The 22985-nt window shown below is 53.1% G+C and overlaps 1 protein-coding gene across 3 annotated transcripts in view; it reads right to left on the reverse strand.

The window, feature by feature from the left end:
* Positions 1–2104: 2104 nt before the first annotated feature.
* Positions 2105–22985, reverse strand: part of LOC311517435 (cullin-9-like) — a 64774-nt gene continuing 43893 nt past the window's right edge. For all 3 annotated transcript variants that reach the window (XM_084622286.1, XM_084622287.1, XM_084622288.1), the window contains 10 exons: positions 22546–22686; positions 16020–16184; positions 15762–15925; positions 10860–10953; positions 10584–10658; positions 9689–9799; positions 5747–5864; positions 5002–5135; positions 4718–4809; positions 2105–3405 (listed from right to left, as the gene is read on the reverse strand). In XM_084622286.1, coding sequence (XP_084478412.1) covers positions 3192–3405; positions 4718–4809; positions 5002–5135; positions 5747–5864; positions 9689–9799; positions 10584–10658; positions 10860–10953; positions 15762–15925; positions 16020–16184; positions 22546–22686 — 1308 coding nt within the window. In that variant the 3' untranslated portion in view covers positions 2105–3191. The remainder of the gene's footprint in view (positions 3406–4717; positions 4810–5001; positions 5136–5746; positions 5865–9688; positions 9800–10583; positions 10659–10859; positions 10954–15761; positions 15926–16019; positions 16185–22545; positions 22687–22985) is intronic.

A 22985-nucleotide genomic window follows, 5' to 3' on the forward strand; every position in this document is an offset into this window, starting at 1 on the left:
TTAATGGTGGACAGCGAAAACACTTCACACACCTTTCGTATGTTGGCTCTTAAGCTCAATCCAACAGGACTCGCTGTTGCTCATGAGAGAGTGGGGCTGTGCTGGGGAACCGGGAGGGAAAGGTCAGACAACTTGCCCGTACGCAGCTGTGTCTTCCCAGCCCATCCATTAAACACTCCAAATCTAGCTCAGAAATAACAAGTTCTTTTCCTTTCATATCAGCAATCCCTGCCCTGCTCAGACCCGGCCCCCGGCCCCATTCACAAGTTCCTTACCGGTGCTCTGCTTCACCTGGCCTGCCGCTCACTACAGCCTAGGGAGGGATGGCTTAGGGTTAGCGTCACACGGGCAAAATCGGGGAGGGGGCTACCATTCTGCAGTGGGGGCTTTGCCGGGGTTTATGGTGTTTGGTTACAGGTCGCGCCTGCTTGCTGGCCAGGTCAGTGTCAGAAGGGCACAAGGCACCACAGCTAACTGGAACAAAGATTTTTGTTGACGGTTTGGGGTTCTTTTAGGCCCTGACGTGTCAGAGGAGCGTGTGCCAACAGGTCACAAATGGAGACACAGGGCGAAGGAGCGGGAGCTTCAGGAAAAATCAACAAGCACACCCCAGTTTTCAAAGCCAGCTTGCGTCTGGCTGCCTGCAAACCAGAATGCCTTTGCAACCCACCTGCTGCCGGGGCCGGCGCGCTCTGCCCCGGCCGCAGGCACCGCACTTTTGAAACCAGCCAGACTCTGCCCGTGCACCTCAGAGCGCGCCAAACATCCACCTGGAAGAGAAATTGCAATGGCCTTGACCGAGGGCGGGGCGCCTTCTGCCCCAATCAGCCCAGCCGTGGCCCATGGAGGCCCGTGCTGCTTACAGAGGCGAGGGAGGACAGGCCTGTGCCTAAAACACTGCAGCTGCCGTAGCGCTTCAGTGACCTTACTAACGAGAGCTCCTCCCATCGGTGTAATTAATCCAGCTACCCCGCCCGGCGACACACCACTGTCTACACCAGGGGCTAGGCCAGTTTAACTGCGTTGCTCCGGGGGGTGGATTTTTCACACCCGAGTGAGGTAGTTATTCCGAAGTGCGTCGTGTCGAGCTGGCGGAGTCAGAAGCACGCAAGCTCGCGCATTGCTGGGATACAAGGCTGCATCCACACTAGCCTCGTTCCCAGGCAGCCACCTCTCTCAGCTGCGCGCCAACAGCCGCATTGCCCCAGCCGGAGCAGGGAGACGCCCAGCTCTGGGAGTACACTTCCTGCAGGGAACACTGGCCCTTCCTCCGGGGTCTCCGCACAATCCACACGCCCTAGCTGCTGCCCCTCCCCGGCGGCCCAGCCAAGCCAGCTTTAGCAAAGCTGCCCCATGCCTGAGAGTGAAGGGGCAGCAGGATCGCGCACACGGTCTACCTGGCGCTCAGACAGAAACACCACCCAAGACAGGATGGGCAGGGCCAGTGTTCACAGCCAGGAGTGGAAAGCTTGAGACACACCCAGAGAGAGGGAGAAAGAGCCTGTAGGCTTCCAGGGTCCCCCTGGGGTCTCTGTTCCCAGAATGACCCTGAATGCAGAGCAGAGCGTGGGCCCACTGCCCGCTGGCACTGACTGCTCTAACCAGCACAGGCCCCGGCCCCGGCCCCGCAGGTAAGAGGTGGACCCAAATCCGTGGCTGAGGGAGATGGAGGAGTGCAGTGGGATCGCTAGAGCGCAAGCCAAAGGAACAGGAACATCTAGAGCGAGCTGGTGATTACATGGGCCAAGGGGCAGATTCCCACTGAGAAGTCATTTCTTTCCCACACAGGCTGGGACGGGGTGGAGATTCTTTGCCGTATCCTGACAAGTTCCCAGCTACTGTCCGGCTGGACAGAGGCCGGCTCTGACTCTATGGCTCAGAGCACGCAGCATGGTCCACGGCCTGGAGAAAAGACAGTCAGGAGATGGTTTTTCTCCTCATTCCACCACTAACCCCCTGAATGACCGTGGCCCAGCCACTGCCTCTCCATAAAATGGGGCACCTTCGTGAAGAAACAGGGCCATGTCAGGTTGTTCTGCCTGACGGGCCGGGCTCTTCTGGGGGTCCCCCGCCCAGCCCCACAGGAGGACACGGAGGCCATTGCTAGAAGAAAATCCGTTTATTTCATAAACGGAAGTTGTATCTGTAGGGTTTTTCTTTTCCAGAAAGATAAAGCATAATCTGTGAACAATGACAGCTTCTGCACATATATATATATATTTATACTATCTATACGGCCCAGCAAGTTGCCTGCCTTCCCGCAGGACCCCCCTTCAAGCCAGAGAAGGCCACAGCTCCAATGGCAAACGAGCAAAAATGCAGTTACAGCCAACGTACCCCTCCAGGCCTGAAACACGCCCAGCCCCCAGGCAGCTCCAGGGGGGCACTTTGGCTCCAGTTTGGACACTCAGTTTGAGAACCGTCCCCACACCCCGCTGCTGCCATGCGCACTGCCCTGCCAAGCCTGCCACCATTCTGGAAGATGCAGTGCAGCGGATGGGAGAAGCCCCGCACTCTAAAATTCTCACTCACCGAGTGTGACAGGGAATTCACCCAGGGCCAGAGGCAGCGGGCTAGGCCCTGGCAGACACATTACTTCCAGAGGCACTGCTGGAACCAGGAGTCAGCGTGTGGGATCCGCCCCCCTTCCCCCAGGCTGGGAGATGCTATTTCCGGGCACGCTGGGCTGAGATGGCAGGAGCCAGGCAGGTGGGAACACATTGTTACAGGGGAAGGGATGGGGCGCTGGACAAAGCACATCCTTTCACACAGCCGACTGGGTCTGTCCACCCTCCCCAGGGGCCAGGCCTTCAAGGAACAGCTGCCCCGATTGCAGGCTGCCAGCTGCTGCTCTGCTGAGATCCACTGGGGCCTGCCGTATGCCTTGAGGGTAAGCGCTGGAAAAGGAGCAGCGGTAACAGGTCGTCCCCTCTTGCCAGGGCTGGTAAGGGCATTGTGGGACCTGGGCCCAGGGACCGTGGCCAAGGAAGTTCAACAGAGTCATGGAGCAACCAGCCCTAAAAGGAAACTTCCCTTTATTGGAAACGAATGAACAGCCCCGGCTGGTGTCTGGGGGGCCGCGACCATGGCTGGGGCAGAGCAGGGCGTGGTGGTGTGTCAGAGCTGGCTGGCAGAGGAGAGGTGGTGTCACGTTAGGCTCTAAGATGGGCTCAGCGGCACGGGGGCCACCTCTAGTCATAAGCTTCATCCTCGTCGTCAAAGAAGAAGGAATCGCGCTCTAGATTCTCCGATTCGTCGTCATAGGAAAAGTTGTCATCATCAAGGTCTTCATCATCGTACTCCTCCTGCCACTCCGGGACGTACTCCTCATCTTCCTCCTCCTCCTCCTCCTCTTTGGCCCCCTCGTCTGTGTCAGGGGAGTCGGATGCCCCATCAAACTTCAGCCTGCATAGAAGCAACGAAGAGAGTCGGCGTACGCCAAGTGTTTCCTGCCCGAGCCGAGCCTCAGGCAGGTGGGCAGGTCTGCGATGCAGAACTGAGCTCAGAGATCGGCCTGACGACCGTCCCCTCCACCCGCACTCATGGGCCATCAGGGGCATTGTCTGGCGCCACAGCCACAGCCGTAGCCGTGACCCCGGCCCGCAGTCAGAGACTGCAGCATCCCCTAGGAGTCAGGTGATCAGGGCCCTCTGCATCAGCACAGCGCAGGCTGCTCCCAGGACAGCCTATCTCCTGCCAGGCCAATCACAAAGTCTGACACACCAGCTCTGGCAATGCCTAGAGCCAGGTCTCTGGAAAGAATTCAAGATCCTGCCCTTGGAGAGTGGGGAGACCCGCTCTGGTTGCCTTTCACTGAGCCCACAGATCCACCAGCCTGGGTTCCTAGGCCCACATCAATGAGCAGACTGGATCAGACCTGGGTGCCAGTTTCCTGTCTCTGACATTGGGGCCAGCAGCCAGTGCTCCAGGGAAAAGGGGTAAAAACCTGGCAGTAGGCAGGGGTGAGAACTGGCCCCCTGCATCTGGTGATCTCCTGATCCCTCCTGGTTAGAGACTGTCCAGCCCTGAGCAGGAGCTTTGCTATCCCTTCCAAACGTCGCTACCATCAGCTACGATAGCTCTCCTCTTGCTAGCCAGAAAATGTGGCCATTCCCCTGCTGACTCCTGCTACATTTCTGGGCTCAGACAGGCGGTGGCAGCAAGTCTGCAGCGTGATCACGTCTGACAGAGGCTTTCCTTTCACCCATGTTGATGGGTTTGAATTTCCCTTGTTCTCACGCTAGGAGACAGGGAGAACCAAAGTACCTCAGCTGCTTTCCCTGCCCGTCTTCACTTTACAGACTTTCACCACCTGCCCTTTGGTCTCGTCTCTAAAGTGAACAGTCCCAGGCTTCTCAGTCCATCTTCACAGGAGAGCTTTGCAGGCCCCTGGCCGTCCTCGTCTCCCTCCTCTGCCCCCCTCTAGTTCTGCACGATCCTGGGTGAGATGGGGTGGCCAGCACTACATGCAGGCTCCAGGGGAGGCTACCTCAGGGATTTCTCTAGTGGCATTACCATCTATTGTGTTATTCTCCTTCCCATTCTTTATTGGTTGCTTTGATTACAGCTGCGCACTGAAAGGAGGTGCACTGCCCTGCCTGCCGGGGTGCCTGGTTCCTCTCCCGTGGCAACAGTGTACACTTCAGTGAGCACAGTCGGAAACGCTAGCATCCTGCTCCTTCCCCACCCCAGCGTCCCTCCCAGGAAGGAAACTCACTCTTTGTAAGGTGGGGCTGCATTAGGCACATTTGACAACTTCATCTCCCTCTGGTCGGAGCCTGGCCGGGCCTGGAAGCCGACGCGGAAATCCTGCCAGGACAGAAGAGCAGTCAGAACAAGAGATGGAGGTGGGGCACTTGGACAAGGCTTCACCCCCTGCACACCCCTTTCCCTCCCCCACTCACAATCCATGGCACAGCCTAGGGGACAAAGTCTGCCCTTCCCTCCCATTCCACCCACCACATCCCCCAGCTGAAATGGCGAGGCTCCTGCAGCTGGTACCTGAGTGGAGTGCTGCAGGATCGCGAGGAGCCGCTCCTGGATCCTGCGCACCAGCTCCAGGCCAGTGTTAAAATGCTCGGCTTTGAGTAGCCGAATGGAGGAGGCCAGGTCTTGACACTGCAGCAGAGTCTCCTCTGGAACATAAGAGAGGCAGCATTACACAGCGTCCCTACTCAGGGACCAGTCACCAGAAGCGAGAGCAGCTGCCGGCCAAGTGAATGGGTCCATCCCCCCCAGGCCGCAGTCACAGCGCACTTGCTAGGTGGCCTGCTCGCAGCAGCCTTCCTTTCGGCAGGGCTGGGGAGGAGGGAGCAATGGAGACTCTCTCTTGCTCTGCCTTGGCTTGCCAACAGCCAGATCAGGTTCCAAGGCCAGAAGGAACCACTGTGATGGAGTCAGACCTCCTGTATAGCACAGAGCACAGAACTTCCCTGCACAAACTCCCGTTTGAACTAGAGCAGCAAACTTAGAAACCCACCCAACCACGGGTTAAAGATTAGCACAGATGGAGAATCCAGGACAACCCTCAGTAAATTGTCCCAGTGGTTAATTACCCTCCCTGTTAAAAAGCTGCATCTGATTCCTTTGGACTGGATCCAGTCAGATAAGCTAAGCAGACCCAGGCCAGAGCAGCTCCTGGATGGGACACCTCCAACCCAATCCTAGGACAGAGCTAAGGAGTCGGTGGGCATGCTTCCCTCACTGCCCAGCCGCCCACCCCCAGGCAGCAGTGCCATCCCCTCACCCAGGAGGATCTGCAGAGCATTGGTGTGTAGCTCCAGGTTCTCGGTCTGCTGCTCCATGACATCCATCTTCTCGGTGTCCTGGTTGTAGTAGCTGTAGACGGCGGAGTAAGCCAGCACCTGGAACAGCACAGAGCCTGCTGTCAGCGCCCAGGGCCAGCACGGACGGAACAGCCGGGGGCTCTAAGCTGGAAGTTCATTTCTGACTTCACCTGGCACTAACGGGAACACCCTGACCCACCAACTGCTGCAGTGCGCTGGGTGGGCTTTGGCAGTCCCAGCTCTGACCCGGGGGTAACCATCCAACGTCAAAGTGCGGACAGCATGTGAACTGGCCCCACAGGGTGAGCAAACAGCAGTCAGGGTTGGCACAAACGGCGCTGAGCAAGGCAAGCGTATAGGCTCGCAGGGACGCCCAAACTAGACGTGAGCACAGTCACGAGATTCACGGACGCGCCAAGTTAAATCAAGGCGGGAACTAGCTGAGGTGGGAGTGTAAGAAAACGCAGCCTAGCAGCAGATGGGAGAGGGCAAGTGGGGCTATGTGGGGTTCCACAGCATCTCAGCACACACACGTTCCCACAGGCATTCCCTATCACAAACGCCTCTTGCAGGTTCCACAGACGTCCACAGGAGAACCCGATCAGTGGTCCCCCTTAAGCACTGAGGCCAGGAGAGCTCCACGTGTGTGACTCGCAGAAGCTGGTTTCTATGGTGGCTGCACATGCTACAGTGACGACAGAGGGACAGGAACTGGGAATGTAACAGAATGATAGAAGGGCTTGAACGGCACCTGAAACATCAGACCCCCAGGTAGCCAAGCCAGGTGGAGAGCAAAAGCAGCATGAGCCCTCATATTCACACCCAGCTCACAACATCTAAGGCCAGTTCCTGAACGGCAGACATTCTCTCCTCTGACGGGACGTGGCTGCATGTGCCATGGAGACAGTGAACTGCAGAGCTCCAAACTCTGGACCTGTCTAGCTAAGAATAGCAGGATCTCTGTAGAACTCCTCCATCCACAGAGGACGCTGGATCAAAGCGGTAGCTCTTGCAGGGAGTTTATGGTTTACTAGGAGTGATGGAAAGTGTCCATGTCAGGCAGCCAGGTTTCCAATCCACTCTCTCCAGCATTAGACTGCCCTTTGTGACTTTTAGGTTTGAAAGTTGTGGGCATTTCCCAGGCCCAGGGAGCACTGCCCAGATGCTGGCTCTGTTCAGCCAATCTCAGGAGTACATTCCTTTCCCTTGGTTCACTGACCAATGAAATGACTATCAAAAATACAGTCACCGATTGAGACGCATTTCCAACCACTGACCAGGAGACGGGGCCAGAAGGAGCCATTCTTGGATTGTTATGCATAGATAACAAATGACAGCATGAAGCACAGTTCATTATACTCAAGGGCGCTGTTAAGGCCCCGAGAGAAGAACTGAAGACAGGCACACTAGCAGGGAGAGGAAGAACAGGACCATTAATGGCAGATACACTCAGCTGCCATTTACACGTGACAGACAAGACAAGACAAGTTTGGACAATGTGATGCTACCCAAGGGCTCAGGTGCCAAGCAAAACCCCTGGTAAATTGCCTTCTCTATCAGGAAAGCATGAATGCAGACACGTTAGCCTGTTTAGACCTGCGGGAAATAGCTAACACAGCTAACCAACCACTCAAATATTTCTGAAAAACCATGCAGAATGTGGGTGGCACCAGGCAAGTGCAGAAAACAAAAGAGGTACCAACTTTTAGAGCAGGAATGGAATAAAAAAGAAGAGAAGCACAGAAGAGCTGCCACAGGGCCCGTTACCTTTCCTGAGAGCTCAGAGCAGAGATGCACAGAGATGTTCTTTACTCCTGGGGGAATTCTGCACTACTGTGCGCATGCATAATTAATGAGCCCCACATATTTTTCATTTTTTGTGAGAAAAAAGCTTCTGCCAAAATGTTGTTGCAGTTCTGCTTTTGGCCCACCAGAGGGTGCTGTGGTGATAGAAAGCCAGCGAGGGAAGAGAAAGAGACCGCCTTCTTCGCAGTGGGCCAGGTTAGGAGACAGGGGCTATGGGGAGACAGACAATGTGGGGTGCTGGGGGGGGTCAGATAGGGGCTCATAAGGGCTAGTGGGGGAGGACAGGCTGGGGCAGGGCCTGAATGGGAGTGGAGGTGCAGGGCCACATGGTGATGCGGAACGGGGTGCAGAGCTACATGGGGACAGGGGGTGGCTGGATGGGGGCACAGACACCCCTGGGGACGGGGGGAGTGGGTGCCTGAGTGGGGGTGGAGGGACACATGTGGACAGGGGTACAAGGACACATGTGGACAGGGGCAGATGTGCAAGACTGAATGGGAGAGGCTTGGGTTCAGCCAGGGTCTGCATGAGGGAAGCTCCCTAACAATCCCTCCCTGCCCCCCCACCAAAAAAACCTGTTCCATATTTTTCCCACCTATACCCAACAACCCTCCAAGTTCACACCTAGGCTATTTCCCAGAAATTTACTTCCCTCTCCCTTAGAAACTCCGTTACCCCTGACTCCCCCAAGCTTCTGAGGGGTGTGGGAAATATGATTCTATATTGTAGTTTAAATGAATTATTACTCAGAGTTCTGTATTAACATGCCTAGTAAGGAATCTATTTGTCAGAAAACATTTCCTGAATCTTTTTTGTTGTCTGTAGTGTTACAGACACACTTGCTGACAGGTATTTTGAAATAAATGACCAAAAATAATTGAAACTGGTGAAATTATATTGTGTTATAAAAATGTATAATTTTGCATAATTTTAAAATATTGTGCACGGAATTGTTAATTTTTTTTGGTGCAGAATTCCCCCAGGAGTAGTTCTTGTGACACACAGGCAGCAGACCAGGATTGTGACACTTCCCACATTGCTATAGGGTGAGCAGTGCTGGCACCAAGAGCTTTTACAATCAGCTGCCTCTGGTCTCAGGTGCACGGTGCACCCAGAAGTTACTCCCTCAACGAGAGAGTTCTCTGTATGAGACATCGCAGCTTGCCTCTAGGGAAAGCATCCAAAACCCAGGCACTCCATGGAAGGGAGAAACCTGGAAAGCAGGAATAGCCGAGAAACACCCACAGGTGATGGAGGAAAGCTAATCACATACAGCTTTGCAGCAAGACGGGGTGTCATGTCATGGAGCAGGGAAGTAAGAGTACACCTCTGGAATGCTGCATTTTTCTGGGCACATTACCTACCTACAGGAACCAGCGGGAGGCAGTGCAGAAAGAGTCACAGAAATTATCTGGGGGCTAGAGGGATTGCACGGCAAAATTCAAAGGGCTCCATATGTCTGGCATAGTTGATGTTTAACCTGAGAACATGGCACCAGTCCCCAGGTATGGGAGAGGTGGATACCAAGGAGGGAGTGGATTTAGGAATTCTGAGGTAGAAAGAAGTAAGGAGAATTACAGACTGAACATCAGGAGACACGACCTGACAGTGAGGCATGTTAGCCTCTAGAAAGGTCTCCCAAGGGAGGTTGGGGAAGTCGTTTGGGACATTTCAAAGTGGACAGGGGTGAAGGTTATTAGGTACACCCCTGCACTGACACCAGGGCATGGACTAGGTCATTTAATAGGATTTTCCCCTCTCCAGTGTCTATGGCTCAATGACAGGTCAGCCTGGGGAGGCAGCATGGTCTAGTGGTTAAGACACCAACCAGGATTCGGGAGACCTGGATTCTAGTCCTGACCCTGCTGCGTGACCCTGGACCAATCACTCCCCTCTCTGTGCCTCCGTTCCCCCTCCAAGCCTGTGTCCATCTTAGCTATTTGGCCTGCAAGCTCTTTAGGGCAGGGACGGTCTCTTAGTACATGCTTGTATGGTGCCCAGCACCATGGGGCCCCCATCGGCTGGGGTCGCTGAGCACTGCTGTAATACCCGGAAATAAAGCCAATCAATCAGTCTCCGGCTCCTCACGCACTTACCTTCCGCGCCTGTTCCAGGACTTTGCAGGCATCCACAACAAAGGTCAAGGTCCGAATCTGCGGCACCTCGCTGATGGCAGAAACTCTGTTTCTCAGGTTCATAGCAAATTCCTACAACCACCAAGAGCAAAGTCATCTCCCAACTTCCCCCTCCACCGGCTTCCAGATCACTCCCCCAGCCAGAAGGGCTCAACCTCCCCTCCTCTTCTCTACGAAGGACTGAGCTCCCCATGCCTCGTCCCTCTGCTACGATCACACCTCCAGTCCAGCTATTCTATTGGGTGAGCTGGGCTGAGCGAACCTGAGTCTGCTTGTGACCGATTGTGCCTTGCTGAGACCGAGGTGCCTCCAGTGACACCACCCGTCTCCATCTCAGCTGCTGTGATGGAATCTGCACGTAGAATTGCTGGGGAATCTCCACCTGGGAAAATTGACTTCCACCCCTCACAGCTGGTAAAGTCTAATGAAGAGCTAATGCCCCATGAGCTTATACATTGTTCCATGGCAGGCAGCTACCAGGCCGATCCTGTCTTTTTCTTGGCAAGGAGCAGTGGCAGCAAAGTTCCAGCAGCTTCTATCCCCTACCAGTGGCCTGCACAGAAGTCTACAAGTCCTTATTGGACCTGACTTGTTCTCTGCCACCCCACCAGCCTCATCCCCACGCTTACTGTGTGAAATCCAAAAGCCAGGCTCCCAATCAGAGTCGGCAGAGAGGAGCATACTGCGAGAGAATTTTATCACACACCACGGGGGAGGGTGACATGCTCAACTCCACCACATAGATCTGCAGCCCAGTCCTCAACTGCAGTCCCACTGGATTCTGAATCGCTTGCCATGGGTGCCTGGGATTAGGAAGCAGGGTCCGTGCCCGGAGTGTGGCAGGAGCAGCCCTTACCCTTGCTTGATGATGGAAAGTGCACCTCTCATTGTAGTCCTGGAAACGCTTCTCCTGCCGAGCTGCTTTGCTCACCTGCAAGGAAAGGCAGCAGTTACCCGGAGATCTCTCCAAGGGGGTCAACACAAGAGGGCCAGAACATGCATGGCCCACAACCACCAAATGCCACAGCCCAGCTCCGCACCAAGGCCTAGCACGAGAGGAGATCCCCAGAGTCCCGAAGTTTGTCCTCGCCCCAAGGAGTATCCAAACTGCCCACATGCAGCAAACACTCACCATGGCAGAACAATTGTAATAATCCTTGTGCGTTGGCTTCCAGGGCTTGAGACAACGCCAGCAAAATCCGTGGTTGCATTTGGCACAGGTCATACTGCACAGGAAGAAGAGATAAGGGGAGCTGGAGTTGGCCCGATGCAAGGTGCAGTAGCAAACAGTCCCAATCCCTGCAGACACCCGCCCGGTCCCTGGGTGGCTGCAGGGCTGGCGTATGGGGGTGGCTGTGTCTCACGTGCTCAGCTCTGCACGCTTCCCTCACACACAAACCACTATTATTTTTATTCTATCACAGTTGCTCAGAGGCCCCAAACAAGACCAGGGAACCCAGGGTGCTGGGTGCTGTACAAAAATAGAGACAGAACCTGTGCCAAAGAGTTTACAGTTTAGACTGAAGCGAAAGAGTAACAAATAAGCGCGTGCAGCGAAGGGGAAGGAGGACAAGGAATTGGAAGATTTCTTTATGATAATCGCCTTTCTGCTAGCAGCCTCTCTCACAACTCTGCGACACTCAGGCTGCTCCTCTCCGCGCCACTGTTCACAGAGGCCGTCCAAAGCGGCAGCCACACAAGCACTGGCCGCCCCCCTGCTCTTGCTTGCTGCCCGATGAGTCAGTCCAAAGCTGTACAGAACTTGTAGAAAGAGATCCGCAACTTCCAGGGAGCACAGCAGCTCTGGAGAACCAGCACATGGCCTGCATCGTACTGATCCAGCACACAGAAAATACCTGACCCTTTGGCATAACGCCATCCCGGATGGGTGGAACTGTCGGAGATGCTGCCAGCAGAAAGGATGTTAACAGTAAAAAAAAAAAAAGAAAAGAAAATTAAAAAATCTTCCATTCTGCAGCCCAGCATCTCCCACAATTCTGAGATGTCAGGGAAGTAGCAAGCAGTGAATGGAGGTTGGGAGGGGAAGGCAAGAAATCCAGCAATGAGACAGAAGTGGAAAAAAAGGGGACCACCCTTTTTTGTAAGAATTGCTTAAAGGGCAACATCATTTGTGGGCCACTGCCCGCAGCACCTGCCTGCCGAAGGAAGCCTCTGCTGAGGACAGAAACTCCACCTTCTTGTGACTGATGAAGGTGCTGGCCAGCAATCAGGTGGCTGCTCTGCAGATCTTCCATGTGGAAGATCTCGTTCGTTCCACCCACAAGGCAGATAGAGCTCCCATGAAGTGTGCTGATAGCCTCCAGAAACAGGTTTCTGATGCCTTGTTGGCCTCAACGATACAGAGCCAAAGCCGCCTAGCGATAGACAACTTGGAAATTGAGTCCTTGACATTTAGGCTGGAAGGACACAAACAGGGCACCTGACCTCATTGTGGATTCCATGCGCTCGATGTAGATGTCCACCACTTCCCTCAGCTCTGGGATATGCCACTCCTTTACCAGATCTTCCGGCTTCAGACAGAACTAAGATGGACAGCTTCTTGGGAACTTCAGAAGGGAGAATTTACTTCATGAAGAAAGGACTCTAGTTCTTCGCACCACTTTTTGCCTGCACAGACAATAACGCCAGCTCTGATACCCATCTAGCAGATGCGATAGCGATAAAAAAAATAGATTTTTATGGACACTGAAATCAGGGGCTTGAAGGGATGATCTATTACAGCCTTCAAAACCTGCGGCAGATCCCATTTTGGGAAAACTGGCCTGACTGCTCTGAGGAACCTGGAGGTCTGGGGGTTCTCTGCCAAGGATCCCGCAGACCCCATAAAAAAGATGCTCCTAAAAGCAGAAACTTGGTGAGCTGTGGTGCTGGATTGAAGGCCCTTGTCTAGGCCTTCCTGGAGAATGTCCAAAATGGCTGAAATCTCCAGTTTCCTGAGGTCTGCCCCATGCTCTTGGCACCAGCCGCTAGACCTGGACCAGATGGAGGAGTACACCTTTTGAGTTGAGGCTCTCTCGGGTGCTAGCAAAGTCTGGATGACTCTGGCAGATCGACGGAGCATTGCTAAGGCTTTCCTTTCAATAACCAGGCTGTCAGCTGAAGCCAGGCTGAATCCGGAGGAAGGAATGGGCCTTGGGAGACCATATCTGAATGCAGAGGCGATAGCTTTGCCCACTTAGTCACAGTGGGTCTAGGTGTTGATGAGGGTTGTTCTGGCTATTGTTTTGAGCCCAGACCTTTTAACACCTTGTTGGTACAATAAGGCTGAAGCCCCAGAGACTATCTCACAGTGCTCCAGAAGTGAATGCTCAGCAGACAGAGTATGCCAGGGAGTGCACTTCCCTCGGACATACCAGGCTCCCAACACGTGCATCAAGCTTCAAGGGCTGGACAAGTAGCATGTCCTCTGAATCCCTCAGGGGGCTCAGTTCCGGCCCTCAGTGTGGAACCATGGCAAAGACACTAAAAGATACCCACAGGCCAGGGGACTGGCAGGTTTATTTATCCGGGACAGGTTTTCTGAGCTCTCTGCAGCGGCTGCGAAGGAACTGAGGCAGCTGAGGGCTGCATGCGCTCAAGTAATGTTGGGTGTTGAATGTTCAATCCCACTGAAGAGAGTGTGCAGCCCAACGGACAATGTCTGAAAAGGGCTCTGTAGAGTCAAGGAAACCATTCTTGTAAGTGGGAACACACAGACTCTCAAAGAAAAGCTTTGCCCCCTGAACTGCGGCGGAGCTAGAGCATGCCTTCTAGAAGACTCCCAATCATGATGGCACGATGCCAAGTGATGGAGAATCCAGCCCTTGGTCCCAAGGGTTAACTACCCACAAAAAAGGATACTTTTATCTCCCATTTGAATGTTTTGCTTTGAGCGTCAACGTCCAGCCACCGGATCTTGTGCTGCCTTCTGCTGAATTAAAGAGCCCGCTAGCATCAGAAATCGTCTCTGCAGGCAGGTACTTGTAGGCTCTCGCTCTCCTCCACTAAACCCCTACACGCAGACTGAACTGCTTTTGTCTCTCACGGGGAGGCAGGTTTTCCAGGCCTCAGATAGCTCTGGCAGCTCTTTTGTCAACCTCCTTTTAAAGTGTGGACACCAGAAATGGACAATGAACAGCTTCCAGGAATGGTCTCCGATGCACCCTAGTCACACGTGAGGCCACCTCCCTACTCCTCCTCCATGTTCCCATTTATACATGGAAGGACCCACAGACTTTTTGCCACAGCATCACGCTAGGGTTGTATACGGTTGATTTCCTCCATGACCCTCAAGTCCTTTCCAGACTCGCTGCTTTCCAGAAGACAGTCTCCCAATGCTGTATGGGGATCTACTATTCTTTGTTCCTAGACGTAGGGCCCAGAATTAAACAGTAGGGGGGTCTATTATGGACTTCTTGTCCCTGCAAGAAAATCAGTCCTGAAACCTGGAGTTTCCCTTATTTGCCCCTACAGCAAAAACACCAAAACTACCTCAAAAAGGCCAGAGAGGGCGAGTGAGTCAGAATCGAGAAACACTGAACTCCTAAAACATACCCACGCCACACACTAGTTCTAGATCTATCACTGTAACACAGTTTACACTGAAGCTAGCTCCTGATTAAGGCGCAAACATAAGAAGTGTCCGAGTAGGAAGTTGAGAAACCAGAGGAAGTTTCAACTTGCTGGTCTGGTGTGGGAAGGAACCAAGGGAGGCAGGGACATAGCTTACCAAGGAGTGCTCCACAGCTCCAGGCAAAGGCCACATGGTCCCCAAAGGTCAAAGCTCTCCAGAGGGCTCCGTGCTTTCGGTGGTGCACAGAGCCGGGATCTGCACTGATAGTCCTGGAAGGAGAACACCAGTCGCCCCTGTGCCTAGTAGTGCCGACGATTTCCAGGCTCTGCGGGTTGGTTTCCCATTTGGAGCAGAAATGGGTGAGGTGGAGTCGGGCACTTTCTTTGAGTAATTTGTGATGAACACAGAGCTTTGGACGGGGTGGTGAAAAAATGGCATGAACAACTCTATCCTGCAGAACCTCAAAGCACTGCCCTGTCCACAGAGGCAGCTCTCTGGGGCCTGTGTTGCTCACAAGTCTCACTGTCTCCTCGTCTGCCCTCAGCACTCTGCCTTGCAAACCCCTTGCCCTAGGCTGCTCGCTTGAGATCGCATGGCCTGGACAGGTGATCCTCAGCACTTCTGCTATCAGACAGGGTGCTTTAACCCCTCAGCAACCTTCACAGGTGCCATTACTACATGGCACCTTTCGCTCTTCCCATGGGAAGTTTCATCCTCTCTGCTCAGACGTCAATGACCCCCCTATTGTATAAGCCACTTGCACCCATTGCCATAACACTGCTCTCCCGATCATTCAGAAGGACAAGCAAGCACAGAATTCGGGTGATCTGGAGCAAGTCACTTGAACAGAACAGTGGCAGAGCTGAGCATCTCCTGTGCTCCAGCATGCAGCCCAGGCCATGTCCCAGTTGTAGTGGTGAAGTGGGCAACTGTCCACTGAAAAACAGACCAAGACCCACCAACTTATATCACGTACAGCACTGCAGAGCCATTGGGGGGGATTTCATTCTGGCCATTGAGGACCTAAGATCAGCAAACCAGCTTCGCAAAGCCCATGAACCAGAGCAGCTCAGCCATCCAACAGGGTAACAAGACAACAGCACAGAAGCTCATCTCCTTGAAGACAAGCCAGGACCAGCAAGAACAGAAACTCAAGGAATTAATGGAGGATCAGTCTATCAACAGCTACCAGCCAGGATGGGCAGGAATGGTGTCTCTAGCTGCTGTTTGCCAGAAGCCGGGAATGGGCGACAGGGGATGGATCATTTGAGGGTTCCCTGTTCTGTTCATTCCCTCTGGGGCACCTGGCATTGGCCACTGTTGGAAGACAGGACATTGGGCTAGATGGACCTTTGGTCTGACCCAGTGTGGCTGTTCTTATGTTCTTAAGTGCCCCAGAAACCTGCCTGGATCCCTCCCCTCTCCTCCTGGCCCAGCCCCCAAATGGGGAAAGATACTCACTGTAGACAGCCCTCGTTTTTCTCTATCTGAGCCTGGCAGCTTGGGCAACGCTTAGAGATGAGTTTGGCCAGGTGTTTGCTCTGGGCTTCCACCGTCATCCCTTCATAGTACCCTCCGTCATCCATCCACTGGGACATGTGGCTGCAGCTGGCCGGGTAATGAGCCTGCAAGGGACAGAACATGAGTCATGGGGGAGCGGGAAGGCAGTAGCGAGCCAGCGTGAAGACAGGCCCATGGCCAAGCAAACCTCAGCCATACCTCCGGGAAGTTGCAGTTGAAGCAGGATATCCAGCAGCACTTGGAGCAGGCCTCTCCGCAGCCGAGTCCCTCCTTACAAAGGACCTGATCGCAGCCCTGGGGGTTAGTGCACCAGGTCAAGTTGGAGCAGCACTCCACGTAGCCTCGCAGAAGAGCTTTCTCGTACTACAGAGAGAGAAATGAGGGCAGAGGTGCAGGAGGAGGAAGGATTATCTTGTGGTTAAGGCACTGTACTGGGACTCACAAGCTGTGGGTTCAATTCCCACCCCTGGCACCAACTCACTGTGTGACCGTGGGCATGTCACATCCCTCCTCTGTGGCTTAGCCCCCAGCCGTAAAATAGGGACGATGATGCTTCCTTTCTCCCACCCTGCATCTGTCATGTCTGTTTAGATTGTCGTAAGCTCGCCGGGACATCCCTGACTCGCACTAGGCCTAGCACAAAGGGACCCAATTTTGGCTGACACTACCGTCATACAAATAGAAAGCAACAAGCTTCCTGGCAAAGGCCCTAGGACTGCTGGTGGGGCAGCCATGGAGCACACGGCAGTTCTGCTCTCATTCTGCCTTGATAGGTAGGTTTCTCTGGAGTAAGGGCTGTGCAAAATACCCACCATGGTGCGAACTAGGTTCACAAGGGTGGGAAACAATATAGCCCCGAGGGATCTTGCAATATTCACACACTTACTGCAGATACAGGAGGAGGATTAAGCAGTATAGAGACACTGCCTGAGAGTCAGGTGTAGAGGAAAGGGCACCCAGGGCCGAGTGGAGGATGGAGCGTAATAAAGGCTTCAGCATAATTCAACAGGCAGGTCAAACCAGCAGAAGATCCCCAAAGAGCCCCGAAGGGCTGGCTGGCTCAGGGGAAAGTGCCATGGGTTTCCCCTCTAGGGCAGCCCAGCGCAGAAGGAATAGGCTATGGCCATTAGTTAGTGCCTATGCGACACGTCGCCAAAACCGTCTGCCCAGCTGATGCAGCATGGCCATCTGAGCAGAGGAGCCACAGGTTGAATGAGCCACTCTCACGGCTAGGAAGAGGCGAACTGGTGAAGAGCAGAGCGTGCGGAAAACCTGCCATGTCACTGGCCACGCTGGACAGCTTCTGAGACCAGAAGACTTGATTCCCTAGAGCTTTCAAGCCATCACCTCTCCCCAGCACCAAACACGCTGGAGTTTTTAAACAATGCCATCCTGGAGAGAAGCTGTCTGTCTTGAGAACAGGGATGGTCCTGTCAAATCCTCTCAGGGAAAGAAAAATGGAGTTGGCAAACTGGAGAGGGGAATGGGCGACGGCTGAGGGGCTCAGTGAGCTTCTGGCTTTGCACAGGAGGCAGAGCAGGGTCCAGCACAGAGAGGACAGTTGCAGGGATGCACAGAGAACACAACCCAAAGCACCAAGAAACAGGATATATGAAACAGACATTCAGCAGCAGCCACTCTTTACCCATCGGCGCCACAGGCTACGGACTGCCCGGTGGGGGGTTGGCTCAATGTCCAGGCAGAGTGAGGCAGACAGGAATCTAGATACAAAGGCAGAAAGCAAGTGGCACTTACTGCTGGACAGTGTTCTACTTCTGCAAACAAGGAGAGACCCTCTTGTGTGTCAGGGCTGAATGCCTTCTGTTTGACACACCTAGAACAAACAAAGTCCCTGCAGGAATGTTATTTCCCTTACAGTAACGGTGGCTCTTTCAGATGAACAGAGTACTTCAGCCAGCAATGTTCGCTGCGGCCATGCCTACACCCTAAGGACCTCACGTCCCCTCACCCCAGGGCATAAAGAGATAAGCTGGTCCTTGGTTCCTTCACCAATACAGAATCCTAGAGGGGTGCAACTCAGTTCAGGAAAGAGTCTATTTCCTGCTTTAGACAGTCTCTTGAAAGAGCACTGGTAGAAAAAGGTACCCTGTTGGTACTGGTTGAATGTCCAGGGATCTATGCATGTCTTGGAACACATTGATACCAAGCAAAGGGGAGTCAGGCATCTCTGTTGCCACAAGGTCTCATGAAAATCTAAACTTGTGTAGTACCCAAGTGGTTGGTACCAAGATAGCAGCCTGGGCAGATGTTACTGTGGGACAGGGAGCTGACAGTGCCGTAAGTTTTATGAGCTCCAAGGAGTGTCTGCTAGATGACAGTCTGGTCTACGGTGGTACCAACGGCTTGGCTGATTCTACTGATACCAACTTAGAGTAGTCTTCTTGTCACCTCAAACACCAGTGGTACTGATCATCTCCCAGAGTTGGGACCCTTACGTTCTTTGGGTTTAATGGTGCTCACAGTACCTGAGAAAACTGCAGCCTCGTGGGTACAGAGTTGGGAACCAGTGGGTGCTGAAGCAGTTGTCTTGATCGGTGATCAGGGTTTCTTTGAGATAGATTCCCTACTGGGGGAACCCAAGCTCTGTTTCCTAGTGTCTCTTTGAGAGGATTCTTGAGTTCCTCTTAGAAGCTCTTGAGGAGCGGGGTACTGATGTGGTTGAGACTTGCTTGGAGACTGGTGCATGGGGGGGTGGTCCAGTGGCCTGGGTCAGAAGCCAGATGGAGGCGCAATTTAATCTCCTGGTCCTTTCTGTCTCAGTTTTACAGCCAGGCAAAAATTACATTTGTGGGGGTGGGGGGGTGTGACTCCCCACAGCATCAGACACACCAGGAGTGCCCGCCGCTCACTGGGAGAGCATCCTGGCATTAAAGGCAACATTTAAAACCCGGAGAGCTGGACATACCTCCCAGGACTCCAAAGTTCCCCTCAGGGAAAAAACTGAAAGGACAACGGGCCTTACAATAAATCTTGCGGGTTGTGTAACGATTTAACTACTGTAGCTAACTAAGCTAAGTAAAGCTAGGAGAAAAAACAAAACTAAAAAGTACAGTTGGGCTCAGCTCCACTGGGATGCTGCCGAGGCTCAGTCTCGGCTAAGAAGGAACTGAGGGCGGGTCGCCCGTGGAGCTCTATGTAGCCATGGCGCAGAGCACGAGGCAGAGTAGAGTGCATGTGTGGACCCAATGGGCACAGCTACCTAAAGCGGGGATCTCCAATCTAAGGCGCACAGGACGCGCGCCCATCTGAAGTGGCGCACCCATTGGGACACTACTCAAGAAGAAGGTATAGCTGCTTGGAGAGCCCCAGTGCCAAAGGAAGTCAGCTGAGGAGCCTTGGACCAAGGGGATATGTCTCAGGAATGTGTAGATGGAACTCCATGTAGCTCACCTGCAAATAGCAAGGGGCACCTCTTGAGGTGATGCTGCTGAGGCTGCTTGCGACCCTGCAGAGGGAGTCCTTACACCCACGTGGAGCCCTTACTCCCAGCTGTGCCATCTGATAACAGGATACAGCCAGAGATCCACTTCGATATTCTCTGAGAGGATACAGCTCGTACTCATGTCCTCATACTCATTCTGCTATGGCAGCAGTAAATCTAGGTGGCTTTCTGTTCCGGTCTGTTCTAGGAAGGTACAATGCCAGGGCTCATCTCATGTCAAGCAAACAAAGTCTCCTTTTCTTGCTAGATGCATGCGGCTTTGGGAAAGACACAGGTAAGTGAACCGACAGGTTTATATGAAATTTTGGTGTAGTTGGAGTGAGATTTTGTCCTTATAGACTATTGTTTAAGGTGGGTGTACCTCAGGGGAACACCCTGCACCCCCATGTTCATCCTTATGATTGTGTGATATCCAGTGCAAAGTTTGTCATGTCGGGTGTCTTCAGAAGGCTCATGATGCACTGAGCATTGTTGTTATAGTAATGTTATAGGTTGTAATTTCATGTATATAGTTATGAGGCAGAAAATGTGTCCTCATGGCTTAAAACAAGTTCAGGCAAAAACTCTCCAAGAGCAGAGGGGCAGTTCACGCCTCATCATGGCATGTATGGGACAAACCCAGCCCAGCCTCACAGGAACAAAGGACACTGGCCTAGGCAGCAATAAAGGATCTGCTGGACTCTCAAGTGAGACACCCTCCTTCCCTTAGTCAGTTTGGGACTATGATGAGGTAATGCTCACCTGACTCTGAAGGGGGGGCGCAAAGCCAAGAGGAAAGAAAGGACATGATAAAAGGGAGAGATGTTTGCAATGTTCTCTCTCTATTCCACCAACATCTACAGACAACACAACAAGCGAATGAAGCGCTGATCAAAGTGGAGGGCCTGGCTGAAGGGCAACTGATGAGAAGCATCTAAGTTTTAAGGACACTGAAAGTATTAAGTTCAGTTTAGAATGCGTTTTGCTTTTATTTCATTTGACCAAATCTGACTTGTTATGCTTTAACTTATAATCAGGTAAAATCTGTCTTTTGTAGTTAATACATTTGTTTGTTCAGTCTACCTGAAGCAGTGCATTTGGTTTGAAGCGTGTCAGAGACGCCCCTTGGGATAACAAGTCTAGTACATATCAGTTTCTTTGTTAAATTGACGAACTCATAAGTTTGCAGTGTCCAGCAGGGATAACTGGATACTGCAAGATGGAGGTTCCTAGGGTTGTGTCAGGGACCGGAGATAATGGCTAGTGTCATTCGGTTGCACGGATCCAAGCAGTGGCTGGCCAAAAGTGATCACTCACGTAACTGGGAGCAGCTTACATGCTAGAGGCTGTGCACGAACAGTCCGGGAGTGGGGGTTCTCACAGCAGAGCAGGGTAAGGCTGTCTCCCAGAGTCGAGGACTGGAGCGACCTCGCAGCTCACCAGTCTAGGGATGTCACAGTGGGTTCTGATGGCAGGAATGGAACTCCTCTGCATACATTCTAAAGCTTTATCCACCAATTAAGAGACGGAAGCACTCATGCAGGTACGCAAACCCACATGCCAAGGAAATGTCAGTTTGGGGGATATACTGAAACCAGGTTTGTAGACATCTCAAGTAAAGCATGGCATGTACGTGCATGAGGCCATGTGTCCCAAGAGCTGCAGACTCTCACACACTGTTGTTCGCAGAGTGGACGCGAGACTCTCAGCTGTAGAGACTATACTCATTGGAAGATAAGCCATGGCAGACGTGTTAGCAAGGCCCATCCCCATGAAATGTATTCTCTTTCGAGGCTGTAAAATTGATTTTTCTATGTCCAGTTTTGGACCTAGACCAGAGAACAGATATCTGATGACAAGAAGGCTGTTCTGGATGCGTGACCTCAATCTTCCTGGAATAGCCAATCATTCAGGTAAGGAAATATCTGAATTCCAAGATGGCATGGATGGGCCACAACTATCTTCACGTGCTTTGTGAATCCCCATGGGGCTGAGGCTAGACCAAGTGCAGGACTGTATACTGGCAGTGCATACTGTGTACTATGAATTGAAAAAAGCTTCCTGTGGTCCAGCTGTATTGCCACATGAAAGATGGTATGCTGCCCTCAACCTCCAGGCAAGGGATAACAGAAGGGTGGTCATCCTGAACTTCGTTTTCTTGACAACATTTCTTTGAACATTCTTAAGTCCTGAATGGGTCACAGACCGCCTCTCTTTTTGGGAATCCAGAAGTAGCAGGAATAGAAACCTCTCCCTCCGTGCAAATAAGGAACTTCCTCTCTTGCTCCCAATCATAACAAGGACAGTACTCACTCCCGGAGAGAAAGTCAGCATGGAGAGAAACATCTGGGCACCAGTCGGGCCACCAACAGCAGCTGCCCGGATGTCAAAGGAAATCCAAGCAAGAAATGCCTCCCAAAGGGCTGAGTTAGCAGATCCCAAGTTTCCCCCAGTTAAGACTCAAACAGCAGTACCTTAGTCACCCCTTTCTGCTCCAGGCCCAGCGACCCTTGCCTCCAGGCGCTCTCCACCAGGAACTCCCACAGAAATTGTGCAGAAACTAAAATAGCTCTCCGCAAATCTAGCCATGCCATACTTCCCTGGACAACAGGGACGTGGGCGGGTGTTTGATAATTCTGTAGATGGGGAAGGGGTTCCCACCAGGCCACCAGTCATTTCCGGAAGAGGAAGGAAAGCCCAGTTCTGAAAAGATGTTAATATTGAGACAAGCCTTCCACTGGGAGCCTGACCTTGACTCCTCCCTCTTTGCCACCTTGGTATCTCCTGTCCAATGGCTCTCCAAGGTGGGGGGAGGAAACTGGGCAGAGGGGGGGGTCTGAGAACTGGGGGCTCATGTTCGTAACACAGGGACACTCTAGCCACATACTGTTTAGATTGATGTGCCCTGGGGAAGAGGAGCTATTTTTGTTTCTGCACAGGGAGTGCCATCGTTCTCTCGTGGCTGGTTTCTGGTTTGGGTTGGAAGGGGATTAGATACACAGAGCAACAGGAACGGAGGCAGCGGGGTGCAAAGGGAGGGACGAGGGCAGGGAGGGGGGTGCGAAGAGTGTGAGATAGGGCAGGGGAGCAAAACAGCCAGTCGGCACAGGGGAGGATTCATTCATTCAAAGGCACCAGGTTTCTCCTGGGTAGCTCTCAGCCCCACCACTCTCCAAGACAGGAAGAGGGAAAGGCGGTGGCCGAGAAACAAAGCATGTTCCCTAACACACCCGCTCAGGGTGGACTACACATGGCCCCACGTCCGGCAGTGACCTCACCCACCTTGGCAATGACCTCCTGGGAGGAGATGATGGAGCGGATGAAGTCCGTGGTGGGCTGTGCAGGGCAGTCAGGGATGGGACAGGTGCAGTTCTGAACCAAGTTCTGCTCGATGCAAGTCGTCAGGTATTTATTCCAGCAGGACTGGGGAGGGGGAAAAGATCAGATCTAGAGAATGCACAGAACCTCCTGATGAGCCCCCTCCTTTTGTCAGGGGCCGTCTCCCAGCTCCAGACAAACTCAGGAATTTGCCTCGCAGGTGGAGTGGCACCAGGATCATGGCACACCTGAAAACAGGAAGCGAGCCCAGGAACACGAGGAAGCCAGGGAAAGAGGGGTGATGATGTGCCCCCGGGACCCTCCCCTGACAGCTGTGTCCCCCTTCCTGGGAGCAGGGTCCTCCCCTCACGGTCATAGATGCTGCCAGCCCCCAGGACCCTCAC

This window comes from Lepidochelys olivacea, assembly GCF_965140295.1.
Source record: "Lepidochelys olivacea isolate rLepOli2 genome assembly, chromosome: 3".
Lineage (NCBI taxonomy): Eukaryota > Metazoa > Chordata > Testudines > Cheloniidae > Lepidochelys > Lepidochelys olivacea.